Source organism: Musa acuminata, chromosome BXJ3-11 (assembly GCF_036884655.1).
Source record: "Musa acuminata AAA Group cultivar baxijiao chromosome BXJ3-11, Cavendish_Baxijiao_AAA, whole genome shotgun sequence".
Taxonomy (NCBI): domain Eukaryota; kingdom Viridiplantae; phylum Streptophyta; class Magnoliopsida; order Zingiberales; family Musaceae; genus Musa; species Musa acuminata.
In genome coordinates this window covers 30,938,440-30,956,714 of record NC_088359.1, presented here as the reverse complement: position 1 = coordinate 30,956,714, position 18,275 = coordinate 30,938,440, and the positions used below count along the sequence as shown (strand labels likewise).

General features: G+C 40.6%; 5 protein-coding genes across 8 annotated transcripts; 4 read left to right on the top strand and 1 right to left on the bottom strand.

Annotated features, from left to right (window-relative positions):
- On the top strand, positions 1-3,959 carry LOC103972269 (ubiquitin-conjugating enzyme E2 7). Its single transcript, XM_009386555.3, has 6 exons — positions 1-181; positions 281-383; positions 1,570-1,667; positions 1,746-1,846; positions 3,116-3,193; positions 3,578-3,959. Exons 1-6 carry the CDS (start codon positions 133-135, stop codon positions 3,653-3,655), a joined length of 507 nt encoding a protein of 168 aa, XP_009384830.2. The 5' UTR covers positions 1-132; the 3' UTR covers positions 3,656-3,959.
- Positions 3,960-5,210: 1,251 nt separating this feature from the next.
- On the top strand, positions 5,211-5,898 carry LOC103972268 (mannose-specific lectin). The gene has a single exon (XM_009386553.3). The coding sequence runs from the start codon at positions 5,314-5,316 to the stop codon at positions 5,806-5,808; it is 495 nt and encodes a 164-aa protein (XP_009384828.2). The 5' UTR covers positions 5,211-5,313; the 3' UTR covers positions 5,809-5,898.
- A 729-nt stretch (positions 5,899-6,627) lies between these two features.
- Positions 6,628-11,076, top strand: LOC103972266 (ras-related protein RABE1c). Of its 4 annotated transcripts, none has more exons than XM_009386551.3 (9): positions 6,628-6,757; positions 6,883-7,062; positions 9,734-9,806; positions 9,921-10,021; positions 10,109-10,174; positions 10,267-10,364; positions 10,475-10,537; positions 10,626-10,718; positions 10,798-11,076. In XM_009386551.3, exons 2-9 carry the CDS (start codon positions 6,990-6,992, stop codon positions 10,879-10,881), a joined length of 651 nt encoding a protein of 216 aa, XP_009384826.1. In that variant the 5' UTR covers positions 6,628-6,757; positions 6,883-6,989; the 3' UTR covers positions 10,882-11,076. The 4 variants fall into 4 exon arrangements, with proteins under 4 accessions (XP_009384826.1, XP_009384824.2, XP_009384827.1 ...); XM_009386552.3 differs by having other exon boundaries at positions 6,630-6,757; positions 6,868-7,062; XM_009386549.3 differs by having other exon boundaries at positions 9,921-10,174.
- A 903-nt stretch (positions 11,077-11,979) lies between these two features.
- Positions 11,980-12,592, top strand: LOC103972265 (zinc finger protein ZAT18). The gene has a single exon (XM_009386548.3). The coding sequence runs from the start codon at positions 12,084-12,086 to the stop codon at positions 12,507-12,509; it is 426 nt and encodes a 141-aa protein (XP_009384823.2). The 5' UTR covers positions 11,980-12,083; the 3' UTR covers positions 12,510-12,592.
- Positions 12,593-13,817: 1,225 nt separating this feature from the next.
- Positions 13,818-16,823, bottom strand: LOC135652185 (actin-2-like). The gene is made up of 5 exons (XM_065172970.1): positions 16,738-16,823; positions 15,522-15,592; positions 15,029-15,422; positions 14,342-14,955; positions 13,818-14,259 (listed from the first exon to the last, which is right to left on the bottom strand). The coding sequence occupies exons 2-5, from the start codon at positions 15,579-15,581 to the stop codon at positions 14,194-14,196; spliced, it is 1,134 nt and encodes a 377-aa protein (XP_065029042.1). The 5' UTR covers positions 15,582-15,592; positions 16,738-16,823; the 3' UTR covers positions 13,818-14,193.
- Between the last annotated feature and the right edge of the window lie 1,452 nt (positions 16,824-18,275).

Below are 18,275 nucleotides of genomic sequence, written 5' to 3'. Positions count from 1 at the left end.
TTCCTTCCTCCTTTCCTCCTTTCGCTTCGCAGCGCTTCAATTCGCCTCCATCCCTATCCACTATAAATATAACCTCTCCCGTCGCCTCTTCTCTCCGTCCCTCGCTTCTCTCGCGCACCGACCGAACGATCGATGGCGGCGTCAAGCCAAGCGAGCCTTCTGCTCCAAAAGCAGCTCAAAGGTACGGGTCGGTCGATTCTTGTATAGATTTTTCTTGCCTAGGGTTTCGATCGAGGGATTTGTCGTGATTTATGGTTCGTCTTGGTGGTTCTTGGATCAGATCTCATGAAGAATCCGGTGGACGGCTTCTCTGCCGGTTTGGTGGACGATAAGAATATCTTCGAGTGGAGCGTTACCATCATGGGGCCGCCCGATACGCTCTAGTGAGTATGCCCGCCTGACTCGAAGATTTTGGTGCTTTTCCTTTTCTTGTTCTCGTTGTGATTGTTTTGGAGACTCTGTCAATGACCGGTTGAGTTAGCTGTCATTGTGGCCAGTTGTAGGTTCCGATTGCCTGTAATTTTGGTCCATGGGTTGGCTTGAATCCGTCGAGCTAAGGATTGGGGTAGCCGCCATGGCATCAAATCAAGCAAATACTGTCTTTATGGGTTTTCTTCATCTCAACTAACTACTAACAACATCATCCGAAGCCGACTCCTTTTGAACCTCTTGTTTGATTAGACGCTGAATTCAAGAGGTTCCTAATCTCCATGGAATTTCTTTAGGTATCAATGCCAAAAACAACCTCACAGGTACATAAATTTCTTCAGAAAACCCAACAGGGAAGAAGCATCTTTGATGAACCAATAAATGACGAGAGGAACATGCCCTCAAATTTTGGTGTTCTCAGAAGAAATTGGTACATGTTCTTAAGCAAGAACTTAATAGTTTTTATAGGAGAAAATTGTTTACTCGGTGATGATTAATTCGGTCTATAGGAATTGGGCATTACCTTTTTGGAATCTACTTAATTAATTCTTGTTTATCAATTTTGCAACCAAACAATGGCGAGAAAAATCCATGAAACAGTGAATCTAAGGTTCCAAATAGATGGATGAGGATTATCTTGCTATATTCTGTAGGATGCTACACAAAATTATGTTCTTCTTTGTGAGCATGCAAGAATCCTATGAAGTTGTTTTGGTGTTGTGATCTAGAAAACCCACAAAGACTGTATTTGCTTGATTTGATGCTATGATGGCTACCAATAACTCATCTGCTTTCTTTGACACCAGAGATTATCCTTGATCGATTTGATAATGTGTTATGTAAGTTTCAGAACCAGAAAATTAGTGAGGAAAACTAATTCGGTTCGAATCTGCACTTCTTTTTTTTGTCTTTTTTGTTTTTGTTTTTGTGAATCATGATGGGAACCTATTGGATAGCTTTAAGCGACTTCCCTACTAGCTTATCTAGTTTTTGTTTATGGTATTGCTGGTGGTGGCATACCAGGAATACTATTTCTTCTAAAATTTTATGCATTTTAGAGTTATTGGTCAATACTTTTGGGGGATAAATATGAGACTTATCTATCTTTATTTTACTATCACTAATGTCATCCCATTGCAGCGATGGTGGTTATTTCAATGCACTCATGAGCTTTCCTTCCAACTATCCCAACAGTCCTCCATCCGTTCGCTTTACATCAGAAATGTGGCACCCAAATGGTTCGGAATTAATTCATGTTTATTGAAGTTGTGTAATGTCTCCATGCTGTATGTGTCCTAATCTTATGTGAATCTCAGTTTATCCTGATGGCCGTGTTTGCATATCAATTCTTCATCCACCTGGTGATGACCCAAATGGCTATGAACTTGCTAGTGAGCGCTGGATGCCTGTACACACAGTATGTGATACTTCTCGAGGGTTGCTCTTGATGTTTGTGTTAGTCACTCTAAATATTTCTTATGGCCTTTTAAACATCGTTGGCCAACATTTTTTGAATGTTTTCTAGATAGTATTTTATGTATTATTACACTTGACATTATTGTGCTTAACAAATGGCCATACAAAATGCTACATAATTCTGAATTTCTTGAGTATAGGCATGCTTTTCATTATTTCCATTGGTTAGTATTTGCACCCTAAAAAAGAAAAAATAAGGGGAAATTGACTTTTTAACCCTATCACCACAATCTTAACCCTATATTCAGCACTGATTTATGGTGATTATGGTTGTCTTCTGAATGTTGTCTTGTATTCTGGCTGTTAATTTAGATTGCAACATTCTTTATTGACGTTCTCCTTATTCAAGCCCTGGAATTCGCAAATCTATCGAGAAAAACAACTATCAACATTTCAAGTACATTAATAATTTGGGTTTTTATAATACAAAAGTGGATTTTGTTATTGTTATAAGCCATTCATTGTTTTTGTTCAATAAATAAATTATTTACTGTGTTTTTCCCATCTTAATAGGACTTTTAGATGCCTTACAATCCCCAATCAAACTGTTTAATTACCAATTAGATCTTCGAAGAAGCAGTTTTGCAAATTTCTAGTGTTTCAATTTTGCTAAATTTGGGTTCATAGAAGGACCTTATTCAGACATTGTAGGATAATTGTAGCCATTAAGATACTACAATTTTCCTGCAAAGCACTTGTAGCCTGATCTACAAAGTTATGGCCATCATCAAAAGTGACAATGACTGGTCAGTTTGGGTGAGTAAAACATTACTTGTTTCGCGCCTTCTTTATGCTTTTCCTGCCTTGTCATTGAGGGCTTAGAGCATTTGCTGGGTGTCATTGAGTGGTTAAGGGTATTTGTTTAGATGATGATGGTACGACTTTCAATACATTATATGGCATATTTGGCCATTGCTGTGCATCACTCATAGGTTGGACACTAAATTTCTGTGATAGAATTGGCAAAGCAGTCGAACTGACTACCATGGAGTGGTGGTAGGTGTTGCATCATAGTGTTCTCCCAGCAAGTGCTACCCCAATTCAAGGAGGGTTAGAAGCCTCCCAAGAGAACTATTGATTAGGACTGCTACTAGCGAATCATTGTTGCACCTGTAATGATGCCATTTATCCACGGCACCCTGCATCAGCACTTGATGTTTATTCTTGTGACCATGTTGACAAGCTAAAAGTGTTGTCTTTCTATGTGCAGGTTGAGAGCATTGTTTTGAGTATTATTTCCATGCTTTCAAGCCCTAATGATGAATCCCCAGCAAACGTTGAAGCTGCTGTAAGTTAAAAACATGAAATCTTTCACCTCTAGTAAGTGCCAGTGTTGACCAATATCATGTATCCTGAACATGGATAGCCCTGCTCATGTCTTTGTGCTACTCATGCTGTTGTCCCCTTCTCTATCTATACCCTGCCAATATGAAATTGCTTCATCAGCAAGGAGCAAAGCTACTATGCTGACGTGGCACTTCATCTGGTGAGACTGGTTAAATTCAGTCTCACCAGATGAAGAAAGGAAGTGAGAGGGGCGGGCACACATTTTCAGGATTGTCATCTGGATATGTTTGATTAGTCCTTTGTTGCTAAGGATTCTCCATGCTGTAGCCATTTCCTAGTTTTGCCAAGGAACTTGATCTGATGCAAAATGGTTCTATTCCTGCAGAAGGAATGGAGAGACGAGAGAGATGCGTTCAAGAAAAAGGTCCGCCGTGTCGTCAGACGATCTCAGGAAATGTTGTGAGAAAGGAGCACGTCGGGGTCGTGCTTGTTTTTTCGTTGAACTATTTATGATGTGGGAGGCAACAACTGTTTGGCATATTCGATGCTAGACCTTGACAGATGGTGTCAACAATCCAAATTGGTCGTAAGAAGGATCCAATAATGTCATTGCCATGGTTCTTGTTATCGTCTGTCAAGTTTTCATGATTTTGGAGGTTTGACCGTGCTTTGTCTAACCATAATTTAGACAACCGGTCCTTCAAGACAAAATGTTTTTTTGATCCCCCCGGAAGTAGGATTGCAGCACATCCATTCAATTATCTTTATCTACCTTTGTCTCTCTTTATATTTCTTTCATTTCTGTGTTTCCACTGTCATGAATGCTCTCGAAGAAATGCTGTCTTGCATGTAGCACAAGCTATTCCCAAAGGTAGTGCATGATCATTCTGTTCCCTGAAAACCAAGGTAATAACACTAACTCGCACTGACTGTGTCGACGAAGGATGATGCATGCCGCTCCGGATGATGCCTGAACCGACTTGGCTTCTGTCTTCTTCTTCTTCCTCTTCTTCTCACCGACCTCCATTCAGAGAAGATGAGGGCAAAGAGTGCAAGGCAGAGAAGGGAAGGGACCAAGCAGAGCTATCCAAGCATATTTAATGTCATTCGGACATTGACCAAACGTTGACATTTAATGACAGAGAGAGAGAGAGAGAGAGAGTACAGGTATGATATTTGCTTCAGACTTGAGACTAGTAGGTGAAGTCTTCAAGTTAGGATAAGGCATTGAAGTCTTCGAGGCCCCATGAACTTGCACCTGCCGCTATTGAGGATTTATCTTACGTTTACGATCAAGGCTTTGAAGTCTTCAAATTAATACAGGTAGCAGTTAGCATGCGAGAATGTACCGTTGCTGCTGAATCGATGACTCATGCATGTTACAAAGGTTGACAAGGCGATCAAGGAAGAATTGATGATGTTGATTAAAGTAAGTAATGCATCGAACTCCCCGTTGTCAGAAAATCTATTAAAGAAATACCACCGGATTCCAAGCAGCTTTTGTTTTTGCATTGAGATCCATGCAATTAACTCGGAAGACTTCCCAAGAAATACGACCTTTTGTTGATCTGAAAGAATGATTTTAAATATTAAAAAAAATTGAGATTATTTTTATTTATAAAATATCAAAATTGGAGATACGAGGGTTCTTCCTTGTGCGTGTTCTCTTGGAACAAGCTGTCGACTAGGCTCCTAGCAATGCATTCCTTGTACGAAACCCTATGGATCACACAAGGCTTGATTGAACACCACGGATTTTTCTCTTACAGGTGGCAATGAAAATTATGTGGAAGATTGAGATAGAATCAATTGGAACATATGGAGAATGGACAGACACATATCAGCTGAATCCTTGGCTAGAATTCTGTGTGCTTCAGATCTCCGACATGAGCAGCCGCCCATAGTGCTCACAGGGATAAGGTTATGGCCTTATCATCTACCAGTCATCTTCCACCAGCCGATATTAATGGTGTTTGGGCTGTCTGTTTAACCCCACATCGATAAAGATCTCTATGTAAACGCCCGCAATCCACGCCATGCGTCATTTTCCTCTCCAGCTATATTTACAGGGAGAGTTGAGACTGTGACTGCAACAACGTGACCCGAGGGGGCAAGTCCGTGATGGCAAGCACACCGGCCAGCGTCTCCGCCGCTTCCCTCATCCTCCCTGTCCTCCTCGGCCTCCTCCTCTTGCCACCGCCATGCGCGGCCGACTACATTCTCTACTCGGGCGAGAGCCTTAACAGCGGCCAGTCGCTGCGCTACGGCACCTACAACTTCATCATGCAGAACGACTGCAACCTGGTGCTGTACGACAACAACCGTGCCATATGGGCGTCCGGCACCAACGGCCGCGGCTCCAACTGCGTCTGCAGGATGCAGAGCGACGGCAACCTGGTAGTGTACACCGGCAACACCGCTGTGTGGGCGAGCAACACCAACAGGGGACGGGGGAACTACGTCTGCATCCTTCAGAAAGACCGCAACGTCGTCGTCTACGGCGGCTCGCTCTGGGCCACCGGCACCAACATCGGTTCCGCTCGCGTCATCATAGCCGGCAACTCCAGCACCACTGCCGCGCCGGCCGTCGTGGCCACCGCGCCCAAGAACAAGTAAATCTTGATGCTGCCGTGTTAGGAGGATATGTGGACAAGATAAATGGATGCTTCATCCAACAATTATTGAATGGTGAATTATTATTTCGCATGGTCGTATGCAACCGAGTCTTTTTCTCCGACATCAACGCATGCATCCTTCTCCCCCTCCCTAATCTTCCAGTATTCATTCGTTCTTGAGTGGCTGAGCCGTTCCTCCAAATCAAGAGGTAATATAAGCTCATCTTCTGGGAGAAGCAAAGTGATTGGGAATTGCTTGATCCAACATACAACTCATCTACCCATATGCTGAATCCAACCCATCCAAGCTGTAGGATTAATTCTTACTTCTAAGTTCCTTCGAGTTCTTTTGGTCCCAAACCATCAGCGGCTGTCTATCATTTATTGCTTTTAACTGATATAGCAGTACTGTTACTGTTACTATCTCTGTATCAGTTAAATATATTAATAATTTATCGTAAATCTTATTTTCGTCATTTTACCTTTTAAAAAAATATTAAATAAACATTAAAAGACCGTACGGTTTTACCTACAGTATCTAATGATCATTCCAGCGTGGCCGATGGTGTCGTCGTATTGCGGGACCCAGAGTTGATTCCGATGATATCTCCAATCATAAGACTGGTAATCGAAATGGGTAGTCGGAGACAGATTAAGGAGAAAATTGTCTTACCAGTTACTACGTCTCTCTGCCTTCTTATTTGGGTTTTACGGGCCCTGAAACCTATCGAATCGCGATCCAGGTAAGAGAGGGTGTAAAATGAAGAAGGGTATCAAATAAATAGATATATCAACGTATTAAGTAAATAACCAGTGAAATGATTTCTCCTTTTCCTCCTCTGCAAAGCTCCGGTCGACGGCCGATCCCCACGGCCACAGGGAGAGACCCCACTTCGCCTAGATATCTCAAAGCCGTCTTCTTCCTCCTACGCTTCAAATCGAGGAATCTCGTCAGTTTTGCTCTCCTTTCGCTTCTCCTCTTTTGTTTTTTTTTGTTTTCCCTTCTCTTTCTTCCCCATTTCGTCTCCGCGAGCGATCGTCTTGATCGGTTGGATGCTAGATTTGTTTTGCTCAGGAAGGGCGGGAGGTGGGGAGGGGGATCTCTGGCTGTGGCGTAGGATTGGGATTCTTGACTTGAGGGGGGATTCTTGATCGTATTTTCTTTCTCTTTTTGGGGTTTGAATGGCTGCTCCACCTGCTAGGGCTCGGGCCGACTACGATTACCTCATCAAGCTTCTCCTGATAGGCGACAGCGGTAAGGGTTTTCGTCTTCCTCTCGTTCCCATGGATTTGGTGACCATTTCGCTGTTTTTTTTCGTTTTCTTGTCTGTAGGGTCGGATCTTTCTTTCCCTTTTCCTGCTCATGCGATGTTGTTGTCAATCTGTTGTCGAGGTTTGTCTATTCGATGTTTCGGTATGGCTGGGACGGATCGGCATAAATGCTATCGATTGTGGGGATCTATCTGCCGGAAACTCATAGTCTGATTGTTGTTGAGGGCAACATGTTCTCGTTAGCGACTTTATGTGGGTCGGTGTCAACCACAATCTGGGAGCTAGATCTTGTTGGATCTTATATTTTCGATTACGGCTCTGGGTTTCTTGTGGCATGGCATCCAGCGTCAACCTTTTGATGGTCTATCCTGCTTTCAAGATTTTCGCTAACATTTCGCAAGATAAATGTAAACGAGTTTTTCTTTCATTCTCTGGTAGAATGCTATGTCATCAAGTTTGTTGTCTATCCGTTGCATTCTTTTCGTCGATTCCCCATTATATAAGGTTAATTGGATTGGAAAGGCTGATAAGTTGATCTGTTCATATTTTCATGTCGGGAATATGTTGTTGCGCTTGCATAATTTGGCCGAGTCAACACATACAACATTTCTGTCCTTTCTCTGGTATTTTCTAGCTACGGATATTATTTTCTATTTCTGCTTCTTTCTTCGGTATTCAGCAAATCTCATACCCTCTCGACTAGATATCTTTTGGTCAACATTTCGTGGGGCCGTAATCTTTCCATTTCTTGGATGGTCAAGATTTTTACCATATGAAAGAAAGTTGGGAACTTGGTAATTGGAAATTTAGATTCCCAGGGGAGATGCTTTAGGGGTGCGATTATACCATGAAAATTCTTATAAGATTGATGATGCTTGATGGTTCTATGTCTTCTTGCTGTTGCTTTTCTTCCTATTTATTTCTTGAAGATGGCAAAAGATTGTATCCAAAATGATGAATTTAGTAAAACCATGTTAAAGTTGTTTTTAGGTCCCTTTCATCCTTGGCGAATGTATTGTTATAATCTTTTTGTTGGAAGATCAAGTATGTCTTTTGTCATGCAATGTCGTATATGCTTGTACCAGAGAGATGGAATTAGGAGGAGCATGTATAGTTCAATTGACACGTGGAGCAAAGTATGCTTAGTGTGAAGTTGCAAGAAAGAAGAGGGAATAAGAATTGGGTGTTCGAGTTAACAATTAGGTGTGAAACTGATCATGGGTGAGATGAGGGAAACCATTTGAGCTGGTTTGGATATGACCAAAGGAGACTTGTAAGTGTAATTAACACATTAACGGTGCCAAGAGAGGTAAAGAATTCGATGATTCATGATTTAGCAAGTTACACTGTTCTCAGCAATGATTTATGGTGTGAAAGGTTCCCATGTAGCTGACCTCTGGAAAATTAGTTTTCACCTACCTTTTAGTATATCTTGATATTTATTTCAATTTTGGATGAATAAATATTAGTCGAGATGAATTTGTTGTCTGACTAACCTATATTTTGCTTTATGTTGAAGATTAACTACAGCCTAGTCCATTTAATTCCAAAAGACCAATACACTTGTCCAGTGCTTCTTGTCATTTGTTTGGATTTCATATTCCTATTTAAATTTGTCTTCCTTGGAGTTGGCGCATCAGATATGACCAGATATGGTGATGTCAAGGAAGTCAACTTGGCAATGGAATTTTTATATGTAACCATTAGATTATTTTTCTCTTGCTGTGTGTTAAGATGTTTGTAAGATTTTTTTTTACTCAAGATAACCGTTAGCTGTTGTTATGGGTGTGAAGACTGTGGTACTTTACTGGGTATTTATATTCGTATCGAGATTGGAGAAACATACTTTAGTAAAAAAGATTGAGATTGATATTATTGTACTTATATGAATCACACCAGGTGGTCCATGGATTTGTCATACACAACATTATTTTAAAATCTCTCCATACAGTTTTAGTAAACTTTGTTCTGTATCAGAAGATAACAAAAGATGGCTGCATGAGTTAGGCCCTGGTTAGTTGGTTCGTAAGTGATATTCTAGGCCCTAGTAACCTGTAGGACATGTTTGATTAGTTTTAAGAGACCTTTTACCACCAGACCCTGTATTTCTCGGTATTCCACTTTTCTTTTTCATAATTTTAGCCATAATTCAGAATTCTATATAGACAAAAGTAGACATTTTTTTTGTTTGGGTTATGCTTGGATATTTACATTTACCTTGTGTTCATCTCAAGGGTGGTCCATCTTTTATCCTGATTCCTGGTAAAAAAACCTGTTTGAATGTAACTCATTTAGTTTGGTAAGAAATGATCCATGTAAGCAAGGTACAGTGTTTTATTGTAGGCCAAAATCATTTAAGTAAAATTCCATTAAAATTTCTGCCATTCTACAGCGATTTGGTTTTTTTTCCTTTTCCTTGGTTTTTAAGAAGCCGCTTGATTTAAAATTGCTTGTTTGGGAGGACAAGGCCCTGGATGCCCTTTGTATCGAGTTGAGCACTGACTTGTGTGCACTTCTCGAACTTCACTTGTGAAGTAATTTCTGGAATAAGTTTTGTTGTTTCAGTGCCTGGAACTTCTTTTCCGAGTGATGCTGTTAAGTACCCAAACTTCCTTATGAGGTTTTCATTACTATAATCAAGCCTTCTTCTGCAGGAGTTGGGAAGAGTTGCCTCCTTTTGCGTTTCTCTGATGGCTCCTTCACAACAAGTTTCATTACTACCATAGGGTGGGGGCTGTGTTTCTATCACTGATAAATTCCTTTTGCCCCTATCTTTGACTTTTGATTGATTTGATGTTGCCGAATATCGCTAATTTTCTAGTTTGATTGGTCTTTACACAGTATTGATTTTAAGATAAGAACTATTGAGCTAGATGGCAAGCGTATTAAACTGCAAATCTGGGATACTGCTGGTCAAGAGCGCTTTCGAACTATAACAACTGGTAGGTTTATTGTTTTTCTGAAGTTTGCGTTTTGCATGGTATCCAAAAGCTTTGCTGGATTAACTTGTATTTTCTTCTACCGTACAGCTTACTATCGAGGTGCCATGGGTATTTTGCTTGTTTATGATGTCACTGATGAGTCATCTTTTAACAGTAATCACCTTTGCATTTTTTAGTTGTACATTTTAGTGCTCAAATAATTTTATTTTTTGATTCCCTTGGTGCGTGGTTTCTGTTACTTGCAGACATAAGGAATTGGATCCGCAACATTGAACAGCATGCTTCTGATAATGTCAACAAGATTCTTGTGGGTAATAAGGCCGACATGGATGAGAGCAAGCGGGTACGTTCCCGTTGTTCATTTTAGCTGGTCGGATCATATTTATTTTCCCCATTTCTGATGGTCACTCAGCCCCCCTTGCCAATGAGGATATCTAAACTTGTGATTCACAGGCTGTGCCTACCGCAAAGGGACAAGCGCTTGCTGATGAATACGGAATCAAGTTTTTTGAAACAGTAAGCTGCGATATCACATGCACCCTTTTGATTTCATGGTTTTATGGCAGTTTATGGTAAGTTGTAACTGGCATCTTGTATGTCGCAGAGTGCAAAGACAAATTTGAATGTGGAACAGGTCTTCTTTTCGATAGCTAGAGATATCAAGCAAAGGCTTGCGGAAACAGATTCAAAATCTGAGGTAGACTACTCGTAGTGTGTGTGTGTGTGGAAGCAGAAAGTAGAAATCAAATGGATCTTAATCAGTTGTTTGCATGCAGGATAAGACAATCAAGATTAACAAACCAGACCAGGCAACCGCTGAGGGTTCCGCAGCACCAAGGTCGGCATGCTGTGGGTCTTGAGAGAATGATTTGGGGTGGTTGTGATGGACTGGATTTAGCTGGGAAAAATGTTTTGCTTGTAGGCAGGCAGCTGTGGAGATGTGGTTGGTGCTTGTAATTTTAATCCATCTATTCTTAGCCACATTGGGTTTTAGACTGGTGAACCGAACTGACGTTTCTCACACTCTTGGTATCGCAAACCTGCATTTCCTGTTCTATTATTGTCTTCCTCCTTTACAAGCTTCTTATCTGTTGTCGCCTGTCCGCGACCAGGTTTTTGTGCTCACTTACGGCAGTTGCATCTCAAAGACTTTTGATTTTATTATTGGTTGCCAGGTGTGTTGTGTATCATACGCTTGTCCAATCCTTCTAAAGACTTGGATCCTTCCGTTGATGTCGGAGATAATAAAGTGCAAAGCCTTCCCCACAGCCCAAATTGGACGCGCTTGATTCCCTGTTACAGTGGACCCAAACACCTACATCAATCACCATGTCCCCGGTTTACGGTAACCTCTGCGGCACGGTTTACGGTGGGTGATGTGATAGTGATGATGATGCAAGATGGTGTGGTGTAGTCTCTGCTGCACTATGTATGTTTCTTGCAGGGTGATTCCCTTGATGTCCCCATCTTTGTCGCATGAACAAGTGTGAAAAGTCACTCGGGAGTTTGACCAGTTATCAATGATTTACGTCTATGTCATCTGGTCAAACCTCATTCGCGCAGCTTCTGCGTGAGTTCACAAGATATTGTTTTCTGATGTCGACCTGTATTTACTCGCAATCACTTGGTCTCTTCTCATCCATCTGCGACAACCGCCTCGATGAGCGTTCGTCCCGAAGGATCTAACTCTTAAGTCAAACCGGCGCCGCGTGATCCATCGACGAAGGCAAAGTGTGTTGGACTCGCGCGCTACCACTACTTTTCTTCCTTCACTACGAAGCAATCGCATGGAATTGCTTAGCCCAGTAGAATCGTCGAGCACCGAGTCATGAGAACCTTCCAAGTAGCGCCATTCTGAACCCAAACTTGCTATCAAGCCAACGCGCAATGGTCCTCGTCATTGGAACGGAGCTTCTCGGATTCCACGAGCGCTCAATGTATAAATAGCAGGAGCCACTCAACCAAATCTACATGACCGGAACACTGCGGGCATTTATTTCTCTGTTAAAAGGCATCAAGTCTCACCTGACAACAGAGGCTTCAAGTAATCATACATCGCGCGATGAAGCGCTCGAGGGACGCAGAAGATGCTGAGCTCTTGCAGCTGTCACTCTCCTTCGGCGTCAAGCCTCCTGCGAAGATCCACAGGAGGACGAAGACGGCGGACGGCGAGTTCGAGTGCAAGACCTGCAGTCGCCGGTTCCCGACGTTCCAAGCGCTCGGCGGACACCGGACCAGCCACAAGCGCCCGAGAATCGACCGTTCGACGCCGAAGCCCAGCATGCACCGGTGCTCCATCTGCGGCGCGGGGTTCGCGCTGGGGCAGGCGTTGGGCGGCCACATGCGGCGGCACAAGGCCATGGATGGGGAACTGATGCGGAGTGATGGGGAGGAGCTGGACTTGGCCATGGCTCCTCTACAGGTCAACCTATTTGATGTGGCCGGGAGGAGCAGCTCCCACTCTCAGTTGCTTCAGTTGTTCGTTTAGGAACTCGATGTGATTACAGTTTAGGAATTCCTCACACGTATACACGATTTGATTGCAATAAACTCCATTGGTTATGCACAGAATTATCTCCGTCAATTAATCTTCTCTCGCTTCTTATCGACTCTAAAGGCCACACCAATCATCCAAGACTGTCCAAAAATAGCCACTGCAAGAGCATAAATCATCACACAACCTCATCGCACCTCCAAATCATACCCAGTACGCACCCAGAATCGACCGAGACGATCCCGATGGCCAGCGCGAGGATGAGCTGCTTGTTGCTCGTCCTGTGATTGCTTCTCCTTCCAGCACCGGCAACAACCGGTACCAACTCACCGGATGGCACCTCGCCGACGGAAAAATCCTCCTCCAAGACGTGCCATGAACAGTGCAACCGGAGGCCATTTTGCAACGAAGCACGTAAGTCTCGATGAACGTTGTTCATGTGCCACAGACAGACACACACACACACTCTCTCTCCTTATTCCTGAAACTTAATGCCACGCTTTGCAGATGATGGTAGATCAGGTGGCTCCACCATTCCACGAAGATTTATCTCCTTCAAGATTGGAGAAGGACATGCAATAAAAGGTGTCTACGAGCTGATCAGTGCTACTGTGAGCTTTACATGGCCGAGACACAAACAAGCCATCGGTATAAGTTTGTAGTTTCACTGAGAATTGATGTGTTTCAGAAGTATGTCGAACTTGTTTTCTTGCTTTTTCCGCTCTCTCTAAAGTGTGGATTGAAGTGTTACTTTTGTGTCTCTCACCTGCATCTGTTTTCCTGAGAAGCTTGCCGTCATTGAGTTCATGGGACGTGCCTTCGTGGGATGCAGAAAAGAAAGCGATGCCATGATGCATGCAGGCCAAACATTCTTGCGAGCACGATGTCGAACCACATCATCACAAGGCGAAAGGTGGTGATAGCGCACGCATCAGCACAATAACAATAGAGCTGCGTGTCTGTAAGTATCATTTGTACTCGTGTTTATGAATAGGATGAGACTATTCAGCTTAGAGTAGGCAAAACGATGATGAGTATGAGCCTGATAGAGGGGAAAAAAGGTTCTATTAACTCCATCCTGGCTGCATCTTCAATAAAATGTGTCATCAAAATGAAATAATTAGCTTCATATCTGTAAAAACCACTGGCATTGGCCTGGATTTTATTCTTCTAGTAGCATAAGTCAAGCTCAGAATGTGTGAAACCTTAAGTGCCTGAAATTTTGTTCACTGGTTCGATGCTTTCAATAACACAAAGTTGGTGCAAATACCAGAAAGTCATAAGATCAGTGACAACAAAAACTAATGTCACAAAGAATCCAAACTACAAAGACCATATTTCGACGATCTCGGACTTACAAAATCATCATACAATAATTCTACACATAAGACACCAAAAGCAAAGCCATGGACATGCCAACCGTGTTACAAGTCATAGCCAAAACAAAACAAGCAAAGAATAGAAGAAGAAGGGAGTCTACAGAACCAACAACAAATACTGATGGTGCCTTCGGCTCAAAACGACATGTAACAAGAGGGCTCTTATTAGCCCAAACACAAAGCATATAGGCATCCCAAAGGCAAATCTTACAATCCTCAGCAAACCTACCAATTCAGCCAAGCCATAACTATGACCTAAAAATCTGCTTGCAAAACACAGTAGGAGGACATAAGGAAGCTCAGAAGCATTTCCGATGGACAATTGCTGGGCCAGACTCCTCGTACTCGCCCCTTGAAATCCACATCTGCGGATGTAAAGTGCGACAAGATCATGCAACACACATATCGAGTGAAAAATAATGATATGAGATCAGAAGTAGGATATACCTGTTGGAAAGTGCTAAGAGAAGCAAGGATGGACCCTCCAATCCAGACACTGTACTTACGTTCAGGTGGGGCAACCACCTTAATCTTCATGCTGCTTGGGGCAAGAGCAGTGATCTCCTTGCTCATACGATCAGCGATACCAGCGAACATGGTTGATCCACCACTGAGCACGATGTTCCCATACAAATCTTTCCTGATATCAACATCACATTTCATAATGGAATTATATGTGGTCTCATGGATTCCAGCAGCTTCCATGCCAATCAATGATGGCTGGAAGAGGACCTCCGGGCACCTAAATCTCTCAGCACCAATAGTAATGACCTGCCCATCTGGGAGTTCAAAGCTCTTCTCCACATCAGAGCTAGTCTTGGCAGTCTCCAGCTCCTGTTCATAATCAAGGGCTACATATGCAAGCTTCTCTTTTATGTCCCTTACAATTTCGCGTTCTGCAGTTGTAGTGAATGAATAACCTCTCTCTGTAAGGATCTTCATGAGTGCATCCGTGAGATCACGGCCGGCAAGATCCAAACGGAGAATGGCATGAGGTAGGGCATATCCTTCATAAATGGGAACAGTATGGCTGACACCATCACCAGAGTCCAGCACAATACCTGTCAAAAAATAGCCCAATCAGAGATGAAAAATTTTAAACTACCCTACTCAAGTGGCCAGATCGATACACACCAGTTGTTCGGCCACTAGCATAGAGGGAAAGGACTGCCTGAATTGCGACATACATTGCAGGCACATTAAAACTTTCAAACATGATCTGAGTCATCTTCTCTCTGTTAGCCTTGGGGTTAAGAGGAGCCTCAGTCAAAAGGATCGGGTGCTCCTCGGGAGCTACACGGAGCTCATTGCAAAAGGTGTGATTCCAAATCTTTTCCATGTCATCCCAATTGCTCACAATTCCGTGTTCGATTGGATACTTCAAGGTGAGGATACCTCTCTTGGACTGAGCTTCATCACCAACATAAGCATCTTTTTGGCCCATCCCAACCATAACACCAGTGTGACGAGGTCTGCCAACAATACTGGGAAACACTGCTCTAGGTGCATCATCACCAGCAAATCCAGCCTGTTTGACAAAGGGAAGAGAAGCACCGATGATTTGCCATGCCCAAAATTGAATAAAATAGTATGCTTCAAAGAAGATGAATTGATAATACCAACTGACCTTGACCATTCCAGTACCATTGTCACAAACAAGAGGCTGGATATCGTCAGCTTCGGCCATTGTCTATAAATCTGAAGAAATGCACATGATTAATACAAGTTGAATAGTGACAAAGCTCTCTCAAAGAATTATGAACAATCAAAACACATTGTTGATTTATTACCTCGAACATACAGAACAGTACATAATTCTACTTATGTCATTATCAATTGAGAAAAAAAAATTGCAAGGACCATATATCCTACAATAAGCCCAAATATAGGTTTAAATAACCTGTAAAGACTTAGAATCTGTTAGTTCTCTCCTGAAAAAAATATCATTCCACAGGAAGAGCAGATAATTTGTACTTAGCCTTAAAAGATCTTCTAGAAACGAAGACTCATTTAGCTCCCCGACAAAAGATCAAGTATCTTGTGAATGAGTACCTAGTTTGTGCTTGGTTCTCTCAATAAAGAATCAACAATTACTGAATGAAAACTGGATAAATTAGCACTTCACCGCATAACAATAGAGAAAAGAAATGCCCAAAAACTAGGTGATAAATCTAGAAATTGTCGATTCGTAAATGGTGAGAAAGATAAAGAACTCCCAGCAACAATCGGAAATCAGTACTATGTTCTCTTTAATGGCCAAATTTTTTCTTAGCCTCCAAAATTGTATCTTGATTCAAAAATGGCAAGAAACACAAGTCTATCAACACTTGCTTTGCTCTGCTTTATACAAGTTACGAAGAACATTAAAACATGTATGAAAAGGAAAAATAAGCAACAAAATATGCAAAATGAAAACAGACGACCTGTTCTCTTTTCCGACTAAACCAACAATAAAGTTCAACCTCCCGCATCAAAAGATGCAATAAAGAGGTAAGATCCAACAATAAGTTAATAGAAGGTCATAGGAAAAGCAGATCTTTGCACAAACATATCAGAGAAAACCCACAAACAGATAAGAGAAAGCCAAAGATCAACTCAAAGAAATACTGATTGACTCTCGCGATCCAGCTCAAATCTAACCAAAGATCCGTATTTTACAAAGGAAGACAGTATCTTTTATGGAAAGACAAGCTCGATCGCTGTCTTCGAAGCGATCGGGGGTCGAAATCACTAGATCCAGACAACCAACCCGTAAGTCCTCATATTTCGTCAAAAAGAAATGAGTCATCAAACAATCCAACGAGGAGAAACAGATCTACGAGGTAGAGGGCAACGGGATCTACCCTTTGTCGAAGAAAACACTGAGGGGATCGGAGAAGAGGAAGAGGAGACGACACCAAACAGAATAAATCGCGATAAAAGAAGACAAAGGCGTCACTTTTATAGCCGGAAATTTCTTAATGGTGTTTTTACTATTATAAATTTTAATTAATTAATTATATATATATATATATATATATATATATATATATATATATATATATATATATGACGATTGCCCAAAAAAATATTCTTTTTGGGCATTTCTCGGATAGTACCTATTTTTATCATTGCTAAATAATCACCTCTATTTCTAATATTTCAAAAAGCTACCATTTTCTTTCGTCGAATCCAAAAAAAAAATTCATCAATTATTTACAGAGCTTTGTGTGTTGATTTTTAATCATAAAAATACTGTAAAGCTAGTTCAAAAATACCATATAATTTTCAAAAACACTATATAATATTTTTAAAATAAAAATACTATACAGTATTTTTAAAACACTATATAGTATTTTTATGGATAAAAATCAACCCACAATATATTATAAACACCTCCTATATATATATATATATATATATATATATATATATATATATATATATATATATAGGGTGTGACCATTTTTCCGTTAATGTTTCTTCAAAAAACTATCATTTTGCCCCACTCTATCGAAAAAGTTTTTTTGCCAATTATTTACAGTGCTTTGTGCTTTGTGGGTTGCTTTTCAATCATAAAAATACAGTATTTTTAAAACACTATAGAATATTTTTTATCATAGTGTTTTATAATAAAAATATTTATTATATAGTGTTTTTAAAAGAATATGGATAAAAATTAACCCATAAAACATAATAAATAGTTTACAGAAAATAGATTCTGGATTGGGCAAGAAAATATATGGCAGCTTTTGGGAGATATTTTTGAGATTTTTTAAAATAGAAAGAGACTGTTTAAAAATTATGAAAAGGGTACCATTCTTAAAATACTCAAAAAGAAAATTTTACAATCACCCTATATATATATATATATATATATATATATATATATATATATATATATATATATATATATATATATATATATATATATATATATATATATATATATATATTTGAGAAGTCCAAATTAAAATTTTTAATCATTTTTAATTAAATTAAATATATAATATAAAGTAACTAAAATATTTTAAGTTATGTTAGCATCATAACGAGTAATTTTAATTAATAATTAAATTTATGATGAAAAAATAAAGAATGATATAGTTTTATAAGTTAGAAGTCAGGGCCAATCTAATTTCTTTTTTAGTCGATCTCTTGAAAAATTAAGTTGGGGATAATTTCGATAATGTCCCTTCAAAGCTTAAGTTAATATTGGTTTCGAACTAGTCAACCTAGTAGAATAAGTTAGACTAGTCTAACGGCCCTATTTTTCTTTAGTATTTCTTAATAGTGGAGCCTCAAGGCTATTGCACCATTTATCCAGAGTGATTGTCCTTGCTGGTTATAACTACTCATAGCAGACATTAAATTATTTGTCAGTTAGTCATATTATTCATAT

Coding starts and splice junctions, on each gene's coding strand:
- LOC103972269 (XM_009386555.3), top strand. CDS start 133: ATGGCGGCGTCAAGCCAAGCGAGCCTTCTGCTCCAAAAGCAGCTCAAA. Junction 182..280: donor GCTCCAAAAGCAGCTCAAAG/GTACGGGTCGGT, acceptor TTCTTGGATCAG/ATCTCATGAAGAATCCGGTG. Junction 384..1,569: donor GGGCCGCCCGATACGCTCTA/GTGAGTATGCCC, acceptor ATCCCATTGCAG/CGATGGTGGTTATTTCAATG.
- LOC103972268 (XM_009386553.3), top strand. CDS start 5,314: ATGGCAAGCACACCGGCCAGCGTCTCCGCCGCTTCCCTCATCCTCCCT.
- LOC103972266 (XM_009386549.3), top strand. CDS start 6,990: ATGGCTGCTCCACCTGCTAGGGCTCGGGCCGACTACGATTACCTCATC. Junction 10,175..10,266: donor TGATGAGTCATCTTTTAACA/GTAATCACCTTT, acceptor TGTTACTTGCAG/ACATAAGGAATTGGATCCGC. Junction 10,538..10,625: donor GAATCAAGTTTTTTGAAACA/GTAAGCTGCGAT, acceptor TGTATGTCGCAG/AGTGCAAAGACAAATTTGAA.
- LOC103972265 (XM_009386548.3), top strand. CDS start 12,084: ATGAAGCGCTCGAGGGACGCAGAAGATGCTGAGCTCTTGCAGCTGTCA.
- LOC135652185 (XM_065172970.1), bottom strand. CDS start 15,581: ATGGCCGAAGCTGACGATATCCAGCCTCTTGTTTGTGACAATGGTACT. Junction 14,956..15,028: donor TGCTAGTGGCCGAACAACTG/GTGTGTATCGAT, acceptor ATTTTTTGACAG/GTATTGTGCTGGACTCTGGT. Junction 14,260..14,341: donor CTCTTAGCACTTTCCAACAG/GTATATCCTACT, acceptor TTACATCCGCAG/ATGTGGATTTCAAGGGGCGA.